Source organism: Falco cherrug, chromosome 7 (genome assembly GCF_023634085.1).
Source record: "Falco cherrug isolate bFalChe1 chromosome 7, bFalChe1.pri, whole genome shotgun sequence".
NCBI lineage: Eukaryota > Metazoa > Chordata > Aves > Falconiformes > Falconidae > Falco > Falco cherrug.
The window spans coordinates 63,154,430-63,179,559 of NC_073703.1; the positions used below are offsets into that span (position 1 = coordinate 63,154,430).

Below are 25,130 nucleotides of genomic sequence, written 5' to 3' on the forward strand. Positions count from 1 at the left end.
TGGTATGCGCAAGGAAGAATGGTCTTCACATGGAACACACATCAGGTACCTCTGCAGCATTTTCCCACTCAAAGGAGGGTAGCCAGGAATTTCTCTCCTTTATCGCTAGGCTTCCCACCGCAGTAGTAAAGACGATGCATCTCATAGTCCTGGGGCTGACTGCTATGTGCAGTCAGTGGGCTTGAACCAGAGCAGTCACAGAGGCACTTGATATCTGGGGTTGGATGAAAAAGGTGATGGCCACGTGTAGATCTCTGCCTCTTGAGACGGTCTCTACAGCAGAGACCATCAGGCAGTGTATGGTGTCCTTGAATTCAACACTTAAAGAACCCATCTGATTTCTTCACGGAGAAGGTGAATTTAATATTAGGGGATTAGATTAAACATCTATTACCTATCAAAAGAAGGCATTAGAGGACCACTTTCCCTTCAAAAAATCTAGAAGCTTAAACAGTACACAACAGAAAAGTACATAATTTAAAGTTGAAATAAAGTACAAATAATGAAAATAGAAGAAAGGATGAACATCAGCAAAAAAATAGTAAAATTTTAAAGCAGACCAAAAAAAAATATTTTTGAGAAATGTCTGCTTAAAGATGTAGCAACTACCAATGCAAAATCCAGTAGAGCAGAAAACCCGCCAGTGTACTTACTGCTGATAAATGACAACTGCATTTAAGACTGTTTCTGGAAGAAAGAGCCATAGGGAAGAAACCCAAAATCTTACTGCCTCTGTTCATTATGGACCTTTTTTTTTTATTTTTTTTTTTTAATAGCAGCAATGGATAAGTCTGTGGAAGTTCATCAGAATAAAGAGTTTGTAGGAATTTTGGAGTAAATCAGATGGTGGACAGTACAAGACTATTAGCAGAGGCTTGTGCTCCCCTAAGAATTCAAAAGGAATTCCCTAATGAAAGAGCTGTACTATTAACTGTGGTGAAACCTGCTGGAAACCCACAGGGCCCTGCCCTGGGACTTGTCCTGCCCAAATTTCTCATAAATGATCTGGAAAAAAACTGAGGGATAATTCTTTGAAAACATCAGCACAGTTTTCTGCAGCAGTCAAAACAAACAAATAGTTATGTTAATAACTTTTAAAAACCAGAAAATACTGTTAAGTCACTGTAGAAGACTACCTGCATCTCCAACAGTTTCTGAATTTGGATTTCCCAAGAAAAGGTGCAAAAAAATAATAACAAAGCAATCAGATCTATAGATTTGTTTCTAAAAAAGAATAAACTGAACAGACTCCTCTACCTGGGGCAGAGATGAGTGAAGGAGTGTATAGCAAAGGTATGGAAAAATCAGGGAGTCAAACTGGTCTACTTTTTCATGTCACATGTAAATAAATTGTAGCACTAATTGATACAGGATGGTTGGATGCCAAAAGTAATAGAATCAAATCCAAACTCTGTTAGACAAATTGATGGAAGTCTACCAAGTGTGACATGAGCTCAGTCTTAAACTCAGTCTTGCAACCTTGGAGTACCAAGGAGAAGTGTCATTTACAGATGTCAGATTTTCTGTTCTATTTCCTAAAGTATTTACTATCATCACAGAGAGATTACTGACTTAGATGACTTTTAATCTTACTCAAACTATCTGTTATTATGCTCCTATATTATGTTCCAGGGAACAGTGTAAACCATTCTTATCAGCCCAAAACACAAGACCTGCTGGTTATGTTCCAAAAGCCAAACCACACTTTTCTGACATTACAGCCCATGTGTTGTTCCTGGATTAATGACTGAAAACGTTTATTTGTTTACAAGCCACCACATTTTGAGTAACAGATGCTTGAAAAAATATGCAGCCAGAGGATGGTGACGATGGATACATCCCGGTAAAGACGGATACTTGACTGTTTGTCTTATCCCTCCTTCCTCAGCTCATCCTCTCCCTGGACCTGCAGGATTCTCACTCTTTACGTTATCCATGAAATACATAATAGTAGTTGTTTCCCCATCCTTCTGCCTCAGACTTGCAATGCAAAAGGACTGGTGGGTGGCAAGAGGGAAAGGACTTAATATGTGGGACCACCACCACATCTCTGCCTTCCCCACCTCCCTGCTGTCTTCAGGTGCCTCGCCTACAGCGAAGCAGTCATCCAAGTCTGCAATGTGAAACAGGGAGAAGACTTGCTTGCAAACAGATGACTCCCTGTTCATATTCACTTGCTGGTTGCCCAGTCCCAGAGCTCTACAGGTCCAGAGGAGAAAGGCAAGGCTGCATATTGGGGGAAGAAGGAAAGGCATGAAGTTTAACCTATTCTGAAGCCCTAGGAGTGTGGTTACTGCTGCTGCCTTGCTGTGTTTGCCTTTCGAGTCAGCTATATATCTCATTAGTGAAATGTATGAATCATCACTCCACAGCCTTGATAAATGTCCACATCCTGAAGAAATAGAAAATATTACTTCTAGAAGGAACTAAGTAGCATGTACCAGTGATTAAGCTCCATGCAATAAATGAGGAAAGATAATGAGGGCTGGAAACATGAAAAAAAATTGATTAAGTGATAGGAAATTACTATTCCTGGGGGAAGCATGGAATCCATTCATTCTTTAATCTTCTTTAAGCTATACACTACACTTAAAAAAGGAAAAAGGTTCTTTGAAGTATTTGAATTTTGCCCATCTCCACTTTTAGATTTCACTTCAATCCCATTACACACTTAATCAAGCCCTCAGCAGTATAAATCACTATTAAAAAATTGGGGAAAATTAAAATTTTCTGATTATTTGATGAATACATACCGTTAAAAATTCATCACATGTTCATGAATAATATGTACAGCTGACAAATGATGTGCCTACCAGTCAAACTGTCTTTGGAGGAATTAAGGAACTCTAAAAATTAGATTTAATAATTGGCAACAGGGGATGCTTTTTGAACCACTGTGATAGATGAGAGAGGTTTGGACATTCCTATTCTTGGCAGAAACCACCGTTTTTAAATGTGGACCCATAGATGCTTGTGTCTGCCATTTCAGTACCATTACATTACTACATGCAGTCCTCTAGACAACAGCCAGGGTCTCTAACACTATGCCTTGCCCCAGGGAATTTACAATTTTTAAAAAAACACACGACCTAATATGAACCACTAGAATTGAAAGTACTAAATTATTTTAAATCCTCCATACAAATTGTAAAACTTACCGATGCAAAGTTCATATGTGATTTATATGGCTTTTGTTGGGATAAAATAACGGTTTTCCCTGTACTGGAAAAACAGTTGCAATATAATATGCTTATGTAATATGTATAGTCAAAGGTCACGTATGTAACATGAGGGGAAAAGTCAAAATTTGTCTCCATCTGTGTGGTATTTTTGAAAAATAGTTATATTTGATTGTGTATTTTACATACGGTGTTACATAAGAATTAAAAGGAGGTTGCATCCAATTTCATAACCAGACACTTTTCTTACATCAATCCTTGTTATGGTTATCTGTACTCATTATGACCTTACTTACTCGCCTCCTATGGATATAAACAGCAAACCCTGCACTGAATCTGCCTTGCAGACCCCCAAGTCATGGTTATGAGCCAACAGTCCATGTTGCAAGCCAGTTACCTGTTGGTTTCCTTTTTTAAGAAGAGACACAACTTAAATTGAGAGTGGAAAGCAAAGATGATCTATCCTTTCCCCCAAACCATCCACTTCTTGGTCTGAACCATCAGAGGAAGAGAACTTCATGCATTTCAAGCCTGCTCAGGTTCCAATCAAACCCAAATATGATTGGCTTTGTATTCTACTGACTGCAAAAAAACAGGTAAAGAAACCCAAATACACAAAACAAGAATTTCTACTGCGTACAACCAACAGAAGCTATGGTAAAATTATGCCCGTTTAGCCACACCTTGACGAGACACAAGGCACTCTGAGCTTGCTTTTAGGAAAGCGACTTGCACAGCTGGAGACTTAGGTTAACTGATTTTTCCAATTTAATTTCAGATTTGTGTTTTACATGCATTTAAATATGACTGCATTTCTTTACGGTCAATATAGAGAAATGGCACTTTCAGGATGCAATTCATTGGCCCTGTTTTCAGCATCTAGTCTAAAATGAAAGAAATCGCGAGTACATACTTCTCTCCATAGGCTGTAAAGGAGTCTAAGTGAGTAGTGGAATCTAGATGAGCTGTTGGAGATGGGTACACTTGGTGAGATGGATCCCATCCATAGATGCAAAAGGGTCTGGTTTCAGCTGAGTCAAATTATAAACTGGGGAAAACGTAACAGAATTTAACAAATTATAAACTAGGGAAAACGTAACAAATGTCTAATGCTTAATCCTGAATCTTGAGTGTGAGGAAAAGAAATCAGAAATCAAAATGTGATTTCACAGGAAACACAGGCAGAGTGACATGAGAGTAATAAGATGAGTCAGGTGAATGGCTTGCAAGGGCATGAACTTACACATTTTAACTGACTAGTCAGAGTCAAATCCTGAGAGACGCCAAAAGAAGTAGTGAGGTGCAGGTACTTAGCACATAGCTGTGTGCTGGGTAAGAGTGCTGAAACACAGAATGAGGGTATTTCTACAGCTTAGAAAAACATACCTGGATAGTTGTACCATCCCATTAAGAATTCAGCCATCTGATACGTGGGAAAGCATAGAAGTAATAAATGTGGGAGGCTCTCATCCATCTTAGTTGCTATTTGCTTATACAGCCCCTTCTAGAAGACCAAAGCTCCACATACACTGCTCCCTAACAGAAATTACTCGCAGTGACAGTAACAGGAGTGGTATTAAGACAAAAGGCATTAATGGCCAAGTCATTTTCCAAAACTGTGCACACCTGAATGTAGAATCAAACCTCCTACTGAAGCTGAGAAATGCCTGACTTCTGAAATACAAATGTCAGATAAACAGATTAGAAAAGTATGCAGATTATGAGACAGCTTTGTAACGAATAGCATTCTCACCTAGCTGGATTTCATTCCCGTCACGATACAATGGAGTTCATGGCTACAGACAGCCTGATAGCTCACAAATGTCTGCGATCCCCTTAACAACAGCAAAAGACTGTTTCTCAGATAGCCACAGCCTACCATCATTAAGTGGAGAGAAGGAAAAAGAAAAACCCCACGCTATGTCATACTTGATTCTTAGCAGATGTTTATACTATATTAACCTTCCAGACTTTGCTTGCAAGAAAAATTGGTAACGATACACATTATTGTTTGAAAGAAGTTCTCTAAACTCAAAAGGAAAGTTACTTAAAGCATATTTAAAAAGACATTTCAGAACTTAAAGTTCTTTTAAGGGAAGAAAGTATTTCTCTGCCTTCCCTGTACCCCAAAGGCTTGGATGAGATCCAATTAGTTGCATCTTACTGCACTCAGAAAACTTTGAATCAGTATTTGGCATTACCACTTTGATTGAAAACCGACACCATAGTAATAATAATAAGTGAGCATCACGACTCGGAACTGCAAAGAAAGCAAGCTCTGCGGCCAGGATGAAAGCTGCTCTACTGGAATTCCCAAGGGAAATCACAGGGGAAGTGTTCACCTCATTTAGAAAGGGGCACAAAGGGTGAATCCTTCTTTCCTTATTCTCAAAGGTCAGGGTGAAAAACTGTATGAGTAAAAAGAATGGGATTTGCATGATGTATTCTCACCCACTCCTCTCACAGGGCGAAGTTTGTCAGCTCCTGGGCGGATTGTAAGGCAGCTGCGCATTGCACGCAGAAAGCAGCCTCTGTACAGACCCTCCTCAGGAGAAAAACCACAAATGAAAAATTTGTTGCCCTGCCCCAATAAAAATGAATATTGCATGAAGTAACAAACAGCAGTGATTTAGATTTAACATCATCCTTTATTCTTTTCATCAGCTGAAGTATAAAACTGGCTCCCCATTAACCTCCCACTTCCTCAGCAATTTAATGACCTTCTAAGTATAGAAATGCTCTTCATTTTCAAGAATGTCAGCCTGAAAGAGTACGGGTCACAGCTCCTTCCAAAATTATGGCTGTTCACCTCTCCAAATGTTCCAGCAACTGGAAAACACCCGAGAGCCTCCAAGTACCACTCAGACACAGAGTGGCTTCGAAATTATGAGATAGGAGTGCTCACAGCGTTCCCCTTTCCACTTGCTCCAAATAAAGCACCCGGAGAACAGTTTCTGAGAAGATAAAAACCCGCAACTGTTGCAGCTGCAAGATAAGCCGCCGCTCCGCCGGCCAGGCTGGCGTTATTTATATTTTACTTATGTCAGCACCTAAATCACTGCTTTTCAGACCGATGAAAGCTCCTGCCTGCCCAAAGGCTTCAAACCCCCGCGGCGGGGGTCGCGCCCCGGCAATCCGTAGGTCCCACGGTGGCAGCGGAGCCGGGGGGCGCCGGGCGCAGAGCTGCCGGACGGGGCCCCCGCCGGCCCGGGGCTAGTCGTCGCCCGCTGCCCCGCGGGGCTCCGCCGCGCCCGCCTCCGCCTTGCTGCCGGCCTCGGGCGGCTCCTTGCCCCTGCCACCCTCGGAGCTCTTGTTGAAGCAGATCCTGAAGACCCCCAGGACGGTCATGACGAGGATGACCAGCACCACCACCGCGACCGTCACCAGGATAAAAACGTAGTTGGAAGAGGAGGACGAGGAGGGCGGCGGAGCTGCCGTCTGCTCCCCGCCGGCGCCGGACGGCCCCGCGGAGCCGTCGGCTGTCGGGGCGGGGGGCCGGCGCTCGTCCGCCTCCACAGCCGGCGGCTCCGCGGGGCTGCCCGCGGCGGGGGGCGCCGCCGCCGTGGCCGCGCTGGGCGGCCCGGCCCGCCCGTCCTGGGTGCTGGCACAGGCGACGCCACCCGCGGCATCGCGGCACCCGGCGGCCCCGGCGCAGAGCCCGCTGCCGGGGCTCCGGTGGTCGCCGGGGCAGGGGCAGAGGGGCTCCTCCGCCGCCTTCCAGGCGAAGCCGCCCCGCTCGGGCTCGCAGGTGAGCCGCACCGCCCCGCCGGGGCACGTCACGGTGAGCACGGTGCCCGGCGGGCTGAAGCCGGGGCCGGCGCTGCGCGCCTCGAAGGGGAGGCGGTAGTCGAAGTCGAGGGCGCCCGCGGGGCTGGGGTCGGGGCAGGCGCCCTCGTACGGGTACTTGCAGGCGTAGCCCTGGCTCTCCCGCTGGCACAGCAGCTCCTTCCAGCCCCAGCCGGGGCCGCCGCCGGGGGCCGCCGCCAGGTGCAGCCCGGCGCAGCGGGCGCTGAGGCAGGTCCGCACCGGCTCCTGCACCCACCGGCCGAGCGCCGCCGGCACCTCCCGCGGGGCCGCCCCGCCGCCGGCGCCCTCCCAGGAGAAGCCGCGGAGCGGCTGCCCCACGTCGGTGCAGGCGGAGGCGTTCCGCCTCAGCCCGACCCAGAAGAGCGAGGGCGCGGGCCCCGCCGCCGCCTCCGCCAGCAGCCCCAGCAGCAGCCGCAGCTCCGGCTCGCCGCTGACCCAGGCCAGGCCGCCCCGCTGCTGGCCGCAGGCGCTGCGGGCCTCGGCGTAGGAGGCGTTGGCGAGGTGGGCGCTGAAGCAGGCGCCGGCGGCCGGGCAGCGCACGGCGGCCCGCGGAGGCGGGGGCCGGCGCAGGGCGCAGGCAGCGGCCAGGAGCAGGCACCAGGGCCCGGCCCGCCTCATCCCGGCGGCGCGGCGCGGCGGGCCCGGGGACGCGGGCTGCCCCGGCGGCTCTGGCGGCGCTCGGCCCCGGCTCGGGCTTCGGGCTGGCCCCGGCCGCCGGCGCCGTCCCACCCCAGCGCCGTCCCCGCGCCCACGCCCTGCGCTGGTCCCGCCGGAGGAAGCGTGTCGGGAGCCGGGGCTGACCTCGGCATCCTCCGTCTGCCGGCGGGCGGGTACGCGGCAGCTGCCAGCGGCGGCCGGGGAGCGTTGGCCCGGCCCGGCCCGGGCGGGCGGCGGGTGCCCAGCGCGGCGGAGGACCCGGGCGATGCCCCGCAGTCGCAGCGGCCGGAGCGGGGCGAGGCCCGGAGCCGCAGCGGCGGGGCCGAGGTGGCGGGCTCCGTCTCAGGCCTGTGTGCGGGGGTCCCGGCACCCCCTTGCCCACCTGCGGCACAGCACGCCCGGGGGGGAAGGTGTCCCGGGGTGCTGCTTCGGTAACCTGCGCATCGGAGGGTGGAGGCTGCGGGGTTTGGTGAGGCCGTGCAGCCAGCCCTGGCTCCCGATACGTGAGGCAGCTTAAGCCCCCCAAAAATGGATTCAGTGCACAGGTTTCCAGCAGGTTGGCCTGAGTGCATTGCATGTCAGGTACCTGTGACGACTTCCAGTAGGCTGTTCTTAAATGAGTTGAACTGATCCACTGCAGCTGTTTCTCCGTGAGCAGTCCGCTGGTTTTTGTCCTCCTTACTCAGCTGCCTGCCCGCTGTTACCTGACGTGCATGTTCACAGCGCGCGTCCCAGTCTCTTTCCCAGGTGTTTCATGTGGCACAAACCCACATGCACATGCATGCATTCCGTTTTCCAGCTTTCACTTTGGAAGAACCGCTGTCAATGTTTTTGGTTTTGTGAGTGTGATACAATAAAAATTCCTAGTGTTTCAATACCCAGAAAAAAATGGACAAAAAAGCAGAAACTAAGTAATCTATTTGGAATTAAAACCCCCTAAGTTTCATCAGTAATTGCAGTCTGTGGAGGTGAGTGTTCTACAGTTGTGGATCGAGGCTCCAGGTGCACAGAGTGCCCTCACCACCCTGGTACGCTAGCAGGCTCTGCATCTGTTCAGCCCTTTCTTAAGAACTTTAATTTCTCTTTGGAGGGCATAAATGTGGATGACAGGTCAGCTTCAGCCCGCTTGTGACTGACCTGCACAGATTTCATTGACTCTAGGCCTATACCGAGATACGACACATTTTCTCTGTGCACCCCAAAGAAGGATTAGAAAGACAGGTGTACAGACACACTGCGTGATGAAGCTCTGAAGCACACCCTGTTTTCATAATGATTTCTAAATACTCAGTAAATTTTGTTAAGTTTTCCAGCTGGAAACTCTCTTGATGGACAAAGCTTCTGTTGTTGCCAGTGCATTGCCAGAACTGCAGTAAACTGTACTGAAGAAAATCAAAAGCTTATAGTTCTGTTTCTCCACTTGCCTCAGACCCTGTGTCTTGGGCAGCACAGAATGCAGGAAGCACACAGTGGTCTCCATTCCCCAAATTCCTCTTTTTTTCATTAACAGAAGAAGGGAGAGGGGTAAAGGGGAAAAATACCATCTGTATGAGTTCGGACATCTCCAGTACCTGATGTACCTCCTACGTACGGTATGCTTTAGAGTTAGAGACAATGTGCAAGCCATTCCGGGGTTTGCCTGCCTTCTCCCAGAATACTTGATGATGAGAAACTGCAGCTTGATGGAACCTGCTTTTAACCTTCATTTTCTGACAATATTCTAGATAGTCTTAGCATTCTTATTTCCCAGCTGAGTACAGAGGTCGCAGTAAAGCAAAAAATAAGATACTAAAAAAGAGTAAATTCTGATTTCCCTGTGTCCTGGTTTCAGCTGGGACAGAGTTAGTTTTCTTCTTAGTCGTTAGTACAGTGCTGTGTTTTGGCTCTGATGTGAGCACAATGCTGATAGCACACTGATGTTTTTAGTTGTTGCTGAGTAACGTTTGTACTAAGTCAAGGACTTTTTGGTTCCTTGGGCCCAGCCAGAGGGCTGGAGGGGCACGGGGCGTTGGGAGGGGACACAGCCAGGACAGGTGACCTGAACTAGCCAAAGGGGTATGCCAATACCGTATGGCGTCATGCTGAGTATATAAACTGGGGGAGGAAGGAAGGGGGGACATTTGGCATTATGGTGTTTGTCTTCCTGAGTAACCGTTACGCGTGACGGAGCCCTGCTTCCCTGGGGATGGCCGAACACCTGCCTGCCCGTGGGAAGTGGTGAATGTATTCCTTGCCTTGCTTTGCTTTGCTTACGTGTGAGGCTTTTGCTTTACCTATTAAATTGTTCTTATCTGAACCCTTGAGTTTTACATTCCTTTCCGATTCTCCTCCCCATCCCTCAGGATGACAGGGGACTGAGTGAGCAGCTGCATGGTGCTGGGTTGCCATCCAGGGTTAAACCGCAACACCCTTATTGTCCAGTTTGGTGAATTATCATGAAATAACACACCCACCCACCCAATAAAGTAGACTTTCAAGCATTGTTAATGGCTTTTCAAGTGTTCCAGTACTTAAAAGGTGGCTACAGAGAGGATTGAGTATCTCTCTTCACAAAGAGTCACATGGAGAAGACGAGGGGCAATGAGTACAAGCTGCACCAGGAGAGGTTTTATCTAGATACAAGAAAGAATTTTTTTATGCTTATTCACTGGAACAACCTTCCCAGGGTGTGATAAAGTCCCCACCACTGGTGGTTCTCAAGATGCAATTGGACAGAGTGCTAGATAATCTCATCTAGGCTCCTTTTCCCACGGAAGGTTGGGCCCGGTGATCTTTCAGGGTCCCTTCCAGCCTGGTCTCTTGTATGATCCTATGATTCTATGATAAGTAGAATGATTTAAATACTTATTTCAGACCTATATAAAAATACAAGAGTCAAATATCAGCTTCTCCCCAAAATATGCGTCTATTAGTTACTTCAAGTTTGCTTTGGGGAAATGTCTTGCTAAATGCTTGTACAGCCCCACTGGATATTGCCTATACAGAAACTGTGTTTATCACAGTTGTAAGAGTTACCAAAGCAACATTTTGAAATACATGAAATAGAATTAGTTGATGAGGGGTAAGCTGAATTCACACATCTATAACTTTTTAGTCAGCTCTTTACATTCAATTGGTATTTTGCTTCTCTTGGTATTGAGCAAAAATGAAATTACATCAAAAATTGCCTATATTCTTACAGTTTTTATGCTTCAAGGGCTATTAAGCTGCTTTGGTAAAAATAATTATGTTAAATTTGCTATGTGCAACTGGGAATGTAATTAAATTTGTATACCAGTAGACTTGATTTTACAGAAAATATGTTTTCATAACAAAACAAGAACCTGTTGGTTTAATTCTGGATGAAATCAGAATTTTGGTTAACCAAGGTGTAAAGATGATACAGCCACCGAAGTAAAAATCTACAGTGTTGTAGCAGCTATGTCTTCAGAGTTCTGCTGCCTACTGGAATTGTCACTCCTACGTTTGTTCTTCTCCACAGTGCATCAGGACAGAGGCACCAAACCATGTGTGTGCCTGTGCAGGTGAGTGTGGGGGGATCCTCGCTGTCGGCCTGCACTCTGAGCTGGAAAGATGCAGTTCAGTTTACATCGGGAAGCTTTTATTGTCTGCTGTTCAAATCTCTAGTTCTTCACTGCATCTAGCCTCACATGTACCTAAACTAAATAATCCATTCCTTTAGCCCTTCCCTTTGATGTCTCCTGATGTATAAAAGCTACGCTTCTACAAATAAATGTCAACTTAATATCTTGAGCCATTTTCCCCAGATGGGTTTGATAGGTTTGGGAGTGAAGAGGGCTTGCTACAGCTTTACTACTGCTGTTTTGCTGGGGAATGCTGATAAGGCTGTGCCTAATATGCCCCTGCAATCCTGCAGCTTCAGTTTGTTTTCTCTTTCAAAACTGAGTTAATTTATTACAGCTGAATAGAAATTGAACTTTTTAAGTAGAAGGAATAATACAGAAGCCCCCAAATTTCCATTTTATGTTTCAAACATAGGGGTCTATCCCTGGGGAGGGGAATGCAGCTCAGTCTGTGAAAGCATTTGCTCCCTTGCTTCTCTTCTCAGCTGTCAGCAAGGGCATGATTTGAGCTGTCTGAGGTGGCCTCTCTGCCAGGTAATTGAAGGGCACTACTGGCTCATTTCACACAGGCCATGACTTTAATTTCCTAGGCTATATTTGAACCAGCAATTTGGAAACAACAGGTTAGCCGCCAGTGCCCCAGGCAGTCCCGTCTCTCGTCAGAGGAACTCACACCACACAGAAAGATGAAAACACTGCGTGCCAAAGCCGAAGGCTTTCGCCACTAGGAAATAGAGACCGTTGCTGTATGTCTGCTTGATCTGCCTGCACACTTGCTCTTCTCTCCTATGGCTGCCCCTGAGAGGCCTGCAAAGTATTTAAAAAATACCAGGTCAACGAGATCTTCAGAAAACAGCTCTTTGTCTGGTTCTGAATGTTCTTCTAGTTCTTGCTTTCAAGTAAATAAGAAAACATTCTTTCATGAAGTGTCTTCATGGGGCTTTTCCTGAAGAAATCCTCTCTTGAAAGAGAGGATTAGCTACTCGCACACAAATGCTGATACAAGTCAGCATGTGAGGCAGCAGAACTTCTGCATTTAAAGAAGACTTCATTACATGAATGTGAATGTTACATGGCCGATTGTTATATGAGTCCTGATGTAGCCAGTTTACTCGGTAGTAAAAGCCTTATTTATCTGTAGTCATTCCTTAGTCCTCTGCCTGTAAGGTCTGAGCCTTTGCAAAAACAGTGGCTTGCTTTAACTGTAGTTTCACTGGGCTCTATTAATAATTTTGTTTCATTATGTAACTGTGTCTGTCTTATAATAATACGTACATTTTGACTAAGGATAATGAGAGAAGGGCTGCATTAATAAAACTACTTTTTCATTTAGGATGGGTTATATTTTTGCATTTTTATAAGGTAAATTAAAACTATTCTTTATGCGACTAACCAGGAAGTATGTCGGTCATATGGAAGCACATATTTTGCAGCTGCTAGGGCTTAAGGGGTTGTATTTTCGTTAGGAGTAGTGTTGTAGAGAGATACAGTATCCTGTTCTTACCAAGAGCTGTATTTTGCTTTGCAGAGGTAGATGGGTGGCATGATAACAAAGATCTGCCTGGCTGCGAAGGGGACAGGTGAAATGATCACATAACACTGTGATCAGTAGGGCACAAGTAAGGGCACTAAACTGCCTGATGATACTTCTCATCCCCCCAGGGGGTGCAGGAAAATGTCTGGAAATGGATCTGTGTACCCATTCTACCACAAAACCTGCAAAGAGCGTCTAACGGCAGAAGCACCTACACGGTCTCTTTTCTGCTAACATAAAGGAAGGCTGCTGAAGTGCACTCCCCTTTATCACCTGGCCTGTATAGATGAAGAAACTTATTGCAGCCTGTTGCATGATATGGATTTCTTTGGGGTTGGAAACGTTGGAGAGGGAGTGAGAAAGGAAGAAGATCGATAGTTCAGCAGCACTGCCTGTTTGCATGGCTCCAGCCTTTCAGCTTGCCGCAACCTTGCTGAGTCTGTGCCAGTTGGCAGTGGAGAGGTTCTATTGTCCCTGTGAGCTCGCTCCTGCACCCTTGTCCCAACCAATCTCTCTACTGGATCCAGACATCCTTCTGCTGAATTTATCATGAGTGAAGTCAAAACGTATTCCCCATCTTTCAGTGCTCTGCTAAGATATAGGTAAAAATTTAACCCAATGGAAACGGGTGTTTCAAACAAGTGAGAATCACTGTTGTTTGACAGGATGCCTCAAAAATTACAGGTTAAATCCTCCTTTCCTCACTCAGTGCTTCATGAAATTGATATCTGTATTTAAGAAGTGGTTTAACATAATAAGGCAACCCTACATTTCGCATGTAAGTTGTGTTAAAGCAAAGTATTTTTCTCACTAAAGGTTATATTCTTCAAGAAAATACCAAAGTTAAAAATCAGACCTTCTTGAAGTCAATGAGAACTGTCTCAAAGGTATGCCAAGATTTCTCATTAATTTCCCTGCATTCAATCAAGCAACTTGCCAACAGGGAGTAAAAACGCCAGGTGGAACCTGGCATGCTTTTGTTACTTTTCCAGGGAATGGGATAGGAGATAAAAGTAAGAATTTATATCTTATTGTAACAACTTGCACGACCGTAAGAATTTAATTATTCATCTCTCCAAAGGGCTACATAGATAACAAGGTTCACTTACACAGTTTGGAAAAGATAACCCAGCAGGGGTCATGCAAGTTCCTGTCTACTGTAATAACAATTTCCAATGACATTATCACATGGCTACGGGACTCTGAAAAAAGAATAGTACTTAGCTGCTGTTGTGAACACAGTAGCATATCTGTTACGTTTATGACATGGACATAAAATATAACTAATCCTGACCTGCTGAAGGGACATTTAATAGATGGACTGCATTGGCAAAACCAAGCAAATAAAAGCATGTCGCTGTAGCATTACCCAGTATGCATATGTTCCCCTTAAAGCCTGTTCAGTTTAGATGTTCATGTTTCCATTACTAATTAGGCAAGAAAATAACGTATTCAGTTAACACTTCCATTCATCTTTAATGAGTTATTAAGAAAGATTCCAATCCTGTAATTAGCTGGGGGAAATGAACTCCAGGACTCTCAAATTAAACACTTTAAATCTTTTCCAAAAATACTGTGGTCTATAAATATTTTTTATTCTCACTCTAACCTACTGTCCTTCCTTTTGTTGGTGGGATAGTTCGTACTGATTCTGCCCCAGCCTCCAAATTCTTCCCATCTCCTGTATTACGTAGCACTGTCTGGTTGTGTCATTTGAGCTTCATGTTGAGTACGTGTCGGTGTGAGGGCGTCCACAAGAACAGGAGGTAGGGTATGGTTATATGGTCTAGTTTGCAGTTAGCAACGTCAAAAATAGCAAAAGCACTGAAATGCATCATGGTACAATCAACCTTCCCTGCATCATCTTCTCTTTTCTCTGTACCATGAATGACAAACCCAGCAGTGGTCAGAGCTTTGACTGTTTGATATATTTTATTTGTCCATACAAAGTGTCTACGTGCTGCAGAATCTGAGCTTCCAGGTTTTGTGTGTGTGCCTGTATTTAGATGTTTGTATGTCTATAGAATCGAATCGAATCAAATTGAATCAAATCAAATAGAATAGGCTGAGAGTGCAGCACAGGGTTAAGTTGAGGGAATGGAGAGCTGCAGCACAGAATAAAATGAGTAGGCAGGAAAAGGAGTAGACACAGAACCAAGGGAATAGGGAAGAAATCAAAAGAAAAGACATGAGTCAGGTCATTCACCAGCACTGAAGTACCAGTGTCAGAGGGAGCCGAGGGGCTGTGCCCCTGCTGCCACTGCCCTGTGCGGCACATGCGCTGGTTGTGAGGTGGTGCTGGTGACCGCAGGCATGTTCACACAGCTGGGCAGCCCCCACAGCAGCCTGATGCTGGGCGGTGCAGGGCTGTCAGCATGGAGCAGAGGACAATGACAGCTAAAATAGAAGGCAGTTACCACATAAAGATGGCATGTGGTTCTTCAAATACGGTATTTTAGGCAGCTGTGGGAGACCCGCTATGTACTGAGGGACATTCACAGCCTTAAAGCTACTTTGTGGCTCAAAGGCCATCCTTAAAAAGCATTATTGTCAGAATAAGCTTGACACCTTCTTTATGCCATTTCCTTTCTGGTCCACAGGGATACTATCAGCAGCCTGTGAAGACCATAGGTTTCAGAGGTCTGGGAAAATACTGAATGCAGTTCTGATGTCCTTCCATCCCAGAAAAAAACAAGAAAAGAGAAGAATGAGAGATTAATTCAGATTCACCTATATCCTATTATATTTCTAATCTTTTATCAGGTTTTGACTTAAATAAAAACATTTTACACTGAAATTTTCACTTAACATTTTACAAGTGAAAAATAACGGAATTTTCAAAGTGAGAAAACGCCACGTTTTTAGTAACTTCCTATAGAATTGTAATTATACAACAAACTTCTGGGACTGGCAGGCTTTTTGGGATGAGGCAAAGTTTCCTAAGGAAATAAAGTAAAATAGAAGGAAATCTAGTGGTAAAGAGGTGATTTCACTTTCTGGCCTTTTGCCCAGACTGACCATTTAAGAGAGAGTCTTGAAGTATTTGCTTGAAAATGGGCAAAGGATACAGACTAGTAAGAATAAATTCAAGAGAGAGCAGCTGTGAGATGGAGAGGCAGCAGATGCTTGTCTACACAAGCAGTTAGTTCAAAATGAAAAAAAATAAAAGGAAGGAAGAATATTCTGAGCCTAGTGAAATAATTGTTATCACAGAGGTTATGGGAGGTAAACATACCTTTTATAGAAATATTTATTGGCATTCTTTCTGTAAGAGTGGCCAGACTAAAAAGATTTTAGTTCACTTTACTGATGCATTTTCCCATTTTAAAATAATGCCCTTTCTTGAAGCATTTCCTTCTAAAGAAAGTCTAATGTTTTAAATGTTCCTCATTGTTTGCTTGCAAGAGATAGAAGCAGACACTTTATTTGTATACTATAGAAGAGGGAGAAGATTTTAGAGGATCTTGCTGTATGACACATGGCTTTTTCCCTCTCCTGTTTATCATGGTGAAAAGGCCAACAGTGCTGTTCTTTGCACTTGTATGTTAAATGTGTGTCCAGCGGTACTTACTCATAAAATTGTACCTAGGGTCCTAAAATTTACATAAACCCCCAAGGAAGTTATCCTTATGGTCTGTAAGAAGTCCATTTTGTATGCAGTTCGGCTCAAGAAACAAAATTAGTGTCTGCCTATGGACTTCTGACACTCCATGATGTGGGTTATTCAGACCTGGAGTGTTAGTCTGTGTGTAATTAAAACAGGAAAAATAAAATCACACTTTAACTCTGTTTTCCAGAAATGTCTCATGGTCTCAGTTAGTGGATGTGTTGTACCTGCATTTTTTTTCATGCTAAGGTTAAAATCCTACAGCTCTGACAGTTTCTCACAATTCAAATGAAATAAACATCTCTGTTATGACATATGAGAATGTTGTTTTTCAAAGTCTTAAAAATTAGGGTCTATCAATGTTAAAGGCATCAAAGACCAGCTGTTCCCATGAAGAATAAAGCAAGCTTCTGCTTAGCAAACTCGTTTCAGAACATTCAGTCACATATTCCATGCACTAGCAATTATGCATCCACAAGGTAGAATTGATCTATATTTGCATCCAGAAGCAGGTTTTTTTTGTTATTATTATTGTTTTTTAAAGTTTGTATTATGGATGTGTGTCAGGCCCTGGTTTCCTTGTCTTATTATTTCCATTCATAGAATATCAGCAAAGATACGGTCCTTGTACTGCCAATATTGACATCTCAGGGGCTGCAGACAACATGTAAACATCATGTGTCTTCTGCAGAGCTGTGCAGACTGACTCCCACCTGAGCCTAGAGCTGATCTGTTCTGGTGCAGGTGGGGGTATGGCAAAGCAAAAGCGCACACATGCAAGTTGCACACCTGTGTGCAATGGGTATGCATACGCCTGTTCTGCCCGTATCTGAACATTTGTGATTATTCATCCTCCTAATATTCTGGATGATCCTTGAGAAGGATATGCAATCTATTCATAGGATAAAGTAAAGCCCTAACTATTGTTCAGCTGAAGACAAAACCAATTAATATCCATATAATCATATTTAAAACAAGCCGTGAACAATACGATGTGAAAACAAAAACGGGACTCACTTCCTGGCATCATTCAGAGCAATGCCAGCCAGAGGCTGCCCTTGAAGGTTGCCGCCATGCAGAAATTGTCCATGAAGGGAGAGGCTGTCATCTCTTGCTCCGCTGATTTCAGATTTCAACCACTACACACTTTGTCTACTCTTATGTGGTAAAAAACCACAGTCCCAGTAATTCGTTCCCTGGTGCCCATCACATGCAGTATAAGGTGAGGGAGAGGCTAGGATCTGCAGGAATTTATTTTAGGTTCTGGTGAGCTCCACAGCCAGGCCAGGTTCCCTGGGCGGGTAGTTCATATTCAGTAGCTTATTCCCAGGTGAGGCACGCACCGGCAGCGTGTGTTGCGTGCTGTTGCTTTAGCTGCCCGTTACTCGGGACGATAGCCTGCAGTCCAGCTGCACCACTTGGCACCTGCCTCCAAAGGACCTCGGTTTCATATTAGTTGAATAGAAAAGGTCAATAAGAGGTGAGAGACAAATGAATGCTAATAAATAATAAAGGAATGAGAGCTGCAAGTGTTTGACCTATCCCTGCTGATGTGATATTGATCTGAACTAGAAGAGAAATGTCAAACCCTTTTCCACCCAGTGGTCTAGAAACACTTGTGATGTGTGTCAGTAAAAGATAAGAATCAGACCAAGAATATATTAGCAGATGCCACAGGGAATAAAGCATAAACAACCCAAGAACAATGGTTACTGTGTGTCAGCTACAAATAAGATATGCTTATTTGGCAGAACACATCCTGCTTATGCCTGTTCCTTCAGGGCAGTTGGGGCATGCCAAAGGGGCTGCTCTGGGGAGCAGAGGTCACTTACAAGGAGATTGCATAAGGGTAAGGTGACAGGTTCATGGGACTGCAGCCGTGCCTCCCCATGGAGGAGTGGAAGGAAGCTTGGAAGGCAATGGATTTGCTCTACACAGACTTTCCACCCTCTGTATATTCTGACTGTTGTTCATATTTTACCCTGAGAGCATGCAACTGGATCTGCAAAGGACTTCAGGCATCGTGCTGCCATTTCCAGTTAAAGAATGGATCTTCAAAGCCTCAGCTATGCCGTGATTTAACCCTCCAGAGGCAGTGTCCCTACACACCCATCTTCCTTCCTGTAAAGTACTTTACATTTTTCCTGTTAGACATGTGTGTACAGCTTGACTTCACACTTGACAAGAGTTGTCCCTCCTGTGTTATTCTTATTCTTTGATCTGAGATGAATCAAATCAGCTAAACACACCTACTGCATAAAGTCTTGCACAAAATGCAGTCAGATAGCAAAAGGACAGACGACGGAAATCCTGTAGCCTGAAGGTTAAGGGATTTTTCATGATGAAGCAGAGTTACTTCTGCTGTAGTGGTTATTTCTGTGTTTTATATCCACTGAAAAAAATTGACATGGAAACCCATCTAAGATTGCTTGATCTCCTGAAGCATGGGGTTTTCCTTCACATCTCTGCTCCACAGTCTGACAGAGGAAGGATTTGACCATGTGTGTTTGACATTCAAGTAAGCATATTAATCACTGAGCTGCCTTCCCCCCTCCCCCCCCCCCCCTTTTTTTTTTTTCTTATTTAGAGAGGCTAGGCTGACTGCATATCAGTTTTCTGATGTATTGGAAGTCAACCAGTGGGGATTTTTGGACTAAACAAACCTCTTTTCCTTCCTTCTTCCCTAACAGAAAGGGCTTCAGTGTGTCTCCATCTTCAAATAAGCCAGTGCATTGTCCCTTTGAAATCAATAATAAATTGAGGCCTGTGTACAATATTGGGATTGCATTACAAGGAAGGAGCTCTTGCAGAAATATCTAGAGGAACAGTGCTTTTGCTGAAATGTTCTCTATTAGTCTCTTGCCACATCAGAATCAGGGTGGCAATGTTTGCTGCCATAAAGCCAGTGAGAATCATCTGCTTTTAAACGTATTGGTTTTAGTCTTACCCTTGCTTTGCACCACTGTATGAAAAAGGGATTTTTATTCTTTAATGTTTAAATATTTAAAAAAAAAAGGGGGAGGGGAGGGGGTAAATTACTTGCTTCAGTAATTCCCAAAGACTTTCTGTTTCAGTGTAATACAACTTAGGGGAATGAATATACTTAATCTTAGCTCAAATCTCAACATTATGTTTTAATAAAGACACTGAAGTAATTGTGACTTCAAGCCACTGATCACAATGGAAAACATTTCCAGGGGAAACAGGAAGGGGGCTTGGTCCGTATTTTTGATTTAGCAAACTCCTTTGGTAGGAGACGGGCAAGGGAGACAGATGAGATAAAGCTTCCGACTCTGAATCCCCCTGCCAGACTGGCCATATTAGTCACTACAAAGAGAATTTATCCTGTCCTTCTGGCACTGTCAAGATTAGCTTATCAGTTTAATTATAGTTGGCCATGCAATGTACACATGGTTTTTTTCTTTTTTTCTTTTTTTTTTTTTTTTTAATGTGGGGGGAGTATCCCATAAGCACAAGAAAATTCTGTAAGAGCCACTGGATTTTCAGTTTCTCTCAGGAAAAGAAGTTAAACAGGATTAAGGAATCCTATAATAATTTAAATTACTTTCTTTCTAGGTCAAGCAAATGTTATATGAAAATCCTTCCTTGAAAAGTCGGCTTTATATAGACCTTTAACTTTAGACTTTAAGTTTAAACTTGTGTAGTCACACATATTAATCGCGTGTATATATGCAGTGCCATTTCAGAGGTGTGCTTGACTACATTCATTGCTGATGTGCTGGATTTCTGGCAACTGGACCAGAGGGCTGTGAAAACATTGCTCTCCTCATTCCCGAAGGGACTGAAATGCTTCTACTGTTCAGTAGTCTTGTATGCTTGTTACCATTAATATTCCCCCTAATTTATTTCTCTGTGTGTGACAAATGGCCTCCTGAATACCAATGTGATACTTGTAGCCCTAATTCACACAAGGCTGGTAACGGGACAGGAAAATAAATGAGTTTGTAAGTCTGTGCTTTTGATATTTCCTCTGCTTTTGATATTCCAGGGCTCACCCAGTTCAGGGGGTAAGTTTGTACAGCTTTGTGGCTTCTTCACCATGTTAGAAAGTAAGAAAAAGTTACTTTGCAGAGCAAAATGGGTTCCCGACAGGCCACCAAATTACACTGTGTCCAGAGAAGCATAGCTGCATCACTGACAGAAGCCACTTGTACAAAAACCTCAAGCAGACTGAAAATGCACCTTCCCAGTCGAGTCTTCATTTTGAATTCTTTCATTGCAGTAATAGTAGAGAGGGGAAAAGATGAGAGGCATGGAGGGTACTGGAAATCATACTTTATGTGGCTGGGGGCAATGGTGTACGTCCTGCTCAGGAGCAAACGCCCCAGGAGAAGCAGCTTGCCAGGGTGGGTCTATCCCTGTGCTCGAGTCCTGGCCAGAAGATATGAAGGAGGCTGATGGAAGTGGGTTGCAGGGCTGGGAGAGCACCAGGGCATCTGGGGCCAGGTGACACATCTCGGCTCCCCCTGTCCTGGTCCATATGTATGCAAGTTCAGGCATTTGCAGATGGACTTACAGGAAGCCTGAGCTTGTGTTGGCCTGAGAAGTTATCACCCTCCATGCACATCCTCCCCTTTACCCACTGCCCAGGGGCAATAACCTCAGGAGGCTAGGACCAATGAAGGGATGCTAGTCATACTTCTGTCACACCCAGATTTTCTAGCACCTGCCTTTCCTGGCCCTTGCAGCGGTCACTAGTAAACCTGGTTGTGGCTACAGCTGCAGCTGGCCCAGGCTGCTTTCTCCTCTGTTAGGCACAGCTGCCTGCTGAGGGGCTGGAAGCACGGTCCCGTGAAGTGCCAAGCCGCTACATACAATGTGCAATACATCCTCAAATAGTCAGGCACACAGCCACAAAGTTAACCTTTGCAGGAGTAAAACTCAATTGTTCCGGTGCTGACAGAAAGCGAATTCAAACAGTGAGCAGGCGTGGGTAGAATGGCTTCATTTTGAAGCCCGAATGAACACAGGCAAGTATTTTGGAGCCACGTACCATTCTAACTCTCTCTCTAGTGCCATATTTTCTAAGATGACCTGTTTGACCCTAATCTGTACTCCATGGTGTGGTTTATAGACTATCGCTAGCGCACATGAACAACAGATCCTCTGCCTGAATGCACACGGTCTCCCTGCATGTAGATTGTACCACTTAAAACATCAACTCTCTGTGCCTGAAAAGAGGGGTAAGTGGCTGAATGGGCAGGGCTCACAGCAAAACAATATGTGAATGCTGAATTAAAGTTGTCTACCCAAGTGCGCGCACCTAAGGACTGTATAAATATGCATATGTGAAGAAGAAACTCCTTACTCCCATTTAAAGCAGTAGGATTTTTGCCACTAGAATCTGAAAGGCTAGAATGCCACCCAAAGCGTGTTGGAAAGTATAAATTAATGGTTTCTGGAAAAGACATTGAAATGGAAATGTCAAAATTATTTTTTGTCAGAAAGAGAAAACAGCATTTCTATTTTAAGAGAATGCATTTTTAAAAAGATCTCTCTTATTTGACATTGTCTTGTTACTACCCACAGCAGAAGTGAAAAGTAGTTATTATCCAGTGACAGGGAAGTAGGTTACTGAAATTACTGGGGCTTTAGCGTTCCAGCATGCCTGACACTAAGCCTGAATTCTGTTCTTAAGATCAAAAGATTTGATACGGTTCTGTAGAGTAACAGGGACCTTTCTTATTGTCTTCAGATTATGAGCATATGCAGATGATAAGCATTTAAAAAAACCCTGTACCCAGTCTGGTGAGAGACTCATACAGGGTATTGATGACAGCCTAAGACTCTCCTCTGCTTCACTGCCCTAATGCTGTAATCCTTAACCTGAATAGCCTCAGGATGTCCCGCCCATGTCTAGGCAAGGAGTCGAGCCTAATTCTCATTCCTGCAATCATCTGCCTGATAATGGCTAAAGCCTTGATGAGTGTGGGGCAGTATGTACTGTAATTACCTATGAGATATAAATTCTGCAGAAAAAGCCAGCAGTTATTTTTCCAGCACTATCTGCTTGGCACGTACCTTAAAGAAGAAAATACAAAGAAAGGAGACAGACAAGAGTTGAATTTATTATCTTGATCTTATATGGATCAGCCCTTGGCAGGACGGAATGGCAGTGAAATCAACACTCATAAACAGAGCATGAACAAAGGTTCATCGTATAAACTGTTTTATTCTTTGTTTCCAATTCTTGTGAATACAAAATTAAACCACCAAGCAGCTGTCACCTCCTGTTTGTGGTTTAGAACAAAAGCCCAGCAAACCCCAGAATTTTACATAGTTCCACATCAAAAACCATAACTCAAGCCTGTCTTGACCCGAACAAAACTCACTCCTTTCCCCAAAATACTGAGGCAGATGGGGCATATTTTACTTCCAGGTTTTCTGTTGGCTTTGCAGGTTGGCTGTGCTGATAGCACTTCGAATGTTTTGGGTTATCTCCTCTTTCTGCAGCACAGTCTGAAATACTTAGCAGAATCCTCGTGGTCAAACATTAGTATTCTCCTTGAGGAACAAATTCTATCACAACCATGTTCTCCATTTCTCATTCTATTTGTCATTTCATTTTTGATTTAAAACAACAGAATTTCTGTCTACCTTTCCTCATGGTCTTGAAAAAGACTGACTCAGAAACTTGTTGATATTTTAGAGTAAAATCTCTAAATAGGTAAGGAAAGATCCTGTGATCCTTATTTTGGTTCTGAACTTACCCTAAAGAATACTGCAGGGCAGTACAGAAACAAAACTAAGAACACAATTAATTTTAATTGATATCTATTTCTTGTACTGCCTGAAGAAAGCGTGATTGCGGATGCCTTTCAATGTCCCTGTGTCTGTTTGCTTCAACTATTTCTTCAGCTAAAAAGTTGAATAAAGTGAAGCTATGCATGTGATTAAACCTTTGCAGAAATTCTTGAGCTGACCTGATTATTATGGGGTAGGAAAAAGAAGGTAGAGGAGATATCTTGGAGGTCTTTGGAGACACTGGTCTGGGAGAACTGAGGCAGCTGTACTGCTGGTCTGGGAGGGGTCAGAAAGAAAGCCATAGCTTGCTTTCTATTTTTAGAAAACACACGAAAGAGGCAGACAGGGGAATATCATTGCTTTAGCATGGCCGCATTGAAAAATACCTAAGAGCACATATTGTGGTTGGGCCTAAACACAGCCATCTGGTGAGTGTCTCTCTGGAAAATGCTTGTGAGATCTTTAACCAGTAGGTCTGCAATCCTTGTTCAACTGGTCTTTGCAATCTGTGCCCTTTGAATCCAAGGTTCTGCAGGTATCTAACAGGGTTTAAAAAAATCAATGAAATAATCTTTGATGACACAAAATAGTTTATTGCTGCATGATGGCCAAAAAGCAGTTTCCTAAACTGTTTCAAAGTCTTTTAAAAATACAATGATGGAAAATATTGCTTTTTAATGTTACATTTCAGAAGGCAGCATCAGAGAGAGAGTGCACACTACTTCTGCTGCCTTAATAGAGATGCATTCGTGATACTACAGAACTCTGAATGTCAAGCTTAAATGTCTCAAATACCAATATCGACAGATTTCTCCAGAGATCATGCAGTTATATTAGCTAAAAGACGAAAGCACTGTTTCTGGAAGATGTTGAATTTCCTTCAGCTCCCTTTGAACTCAGTGGGAAAGATAAGGATGTCCAGGGCAGGAGAAATTAGAAAGGTATTGGATAACAGCATTCATCATCTTGCTTCCTAAAATGCAAACTCCTTTGGGTTTCTTTTTCTCTCTCATCACTTCTAGATTAAAGCTCGGGGAGAGGGTAGAATATTAAAATACCATCCAATTTATAATTGGTTACTAAAGTCAATTCATGGATGACCTTGAAAAAGAATTAATCCAGCAAGCTTATAAAAGAGGATGACCCTGTCATTCTGATTAACATCAGAGCAGGTGATGGAACAGCAATGTGGTGGGAGTGAAAGAAGACAGAGAAGATTAAAGCACCCAATATGTTAAAGCAGTTCTTTAGAAATTGTCTCTTCCCTTGCATCCTGACAAAAATTCACAGATTCCAGTTGACAGTATAAATATATTATAAATTCAGTATGTGGTCAACATCTCTTGTTGCATGTAAAGCAGACAATTTAAAATTATGTCAATGTGTAATTAGTTCAGATTTTTCCATATTAGCAGGAGACTCTCTCTATAAAAAGTTAAACCAAATTTATGAACATTCAAGAATCTAGAATGTATTTCTAGGTTTATTTTCCTGTCTTTTAAAGCAAACTTTTATTGAGCCACTTTACTTTGGAAGAAGACTTAAGCTGTGGAAAGTAACAGACATGAAGGATGGTGAGAGAAAGGTTTTTCTTCAACATTGTTAGAAACAGGATAAACCTGGATGTCCTGAATTGGTTAATATTGTCTTTAAATTATGAAACGTTGGGGGTTTTCTTTAAATCAGACAGTCACTCATCTTCAAAATTTTCATCATTGAGTATCTGGAAGGCTTTGACTACTGTTCACAGTTTTGTACTATCTAGAAGTTTAAAAGCTTAATTGGGTGGAGAGGAGAGAGAAAAATCTAAAACCAGCTTCATGGAGTCTTGAGATAACTGAAGACCAAAAGGAGCCCGAGTGGCTGGCTGTTATAAAATAGTCATAGTTCAGATGCCTCATTGCTGTGGTAAGCTTAGTCAGATACTTTTAAACATTCTTACATGGGGTGACTTTCCTGAGAAAATGTTTAAAATAAACAGGGAACACTTGAGCTAC

At 43.8% G+C, this 25,130-nt stretch overlaps 1 protein-coding gene across 1 annotated transcript; it reads right to left on the bottom strand.

The window, feature by feature from the left end:
- Positions 1-5,807: 5,807 nt before the first annotated feature.
- Positions 5,808-7,719, bottom strand: CLEC14A (C-type lectin domain containing 14A). The gene has a single exon (XM_055717245.1). The coding sequence runs from the start codon at positions 7,602-7,604 to the stop codon at positions 6,393-6,395; it is 1,212 nt and encodes a 403-aa protein (XP_055573220.1). The 5' UTR covers positions 7,605-7,719; the 3' UTR covers positions 5,808-6,392.
- Positions 7,720-25,130: the final 17,411 nt, after the last annotated feature.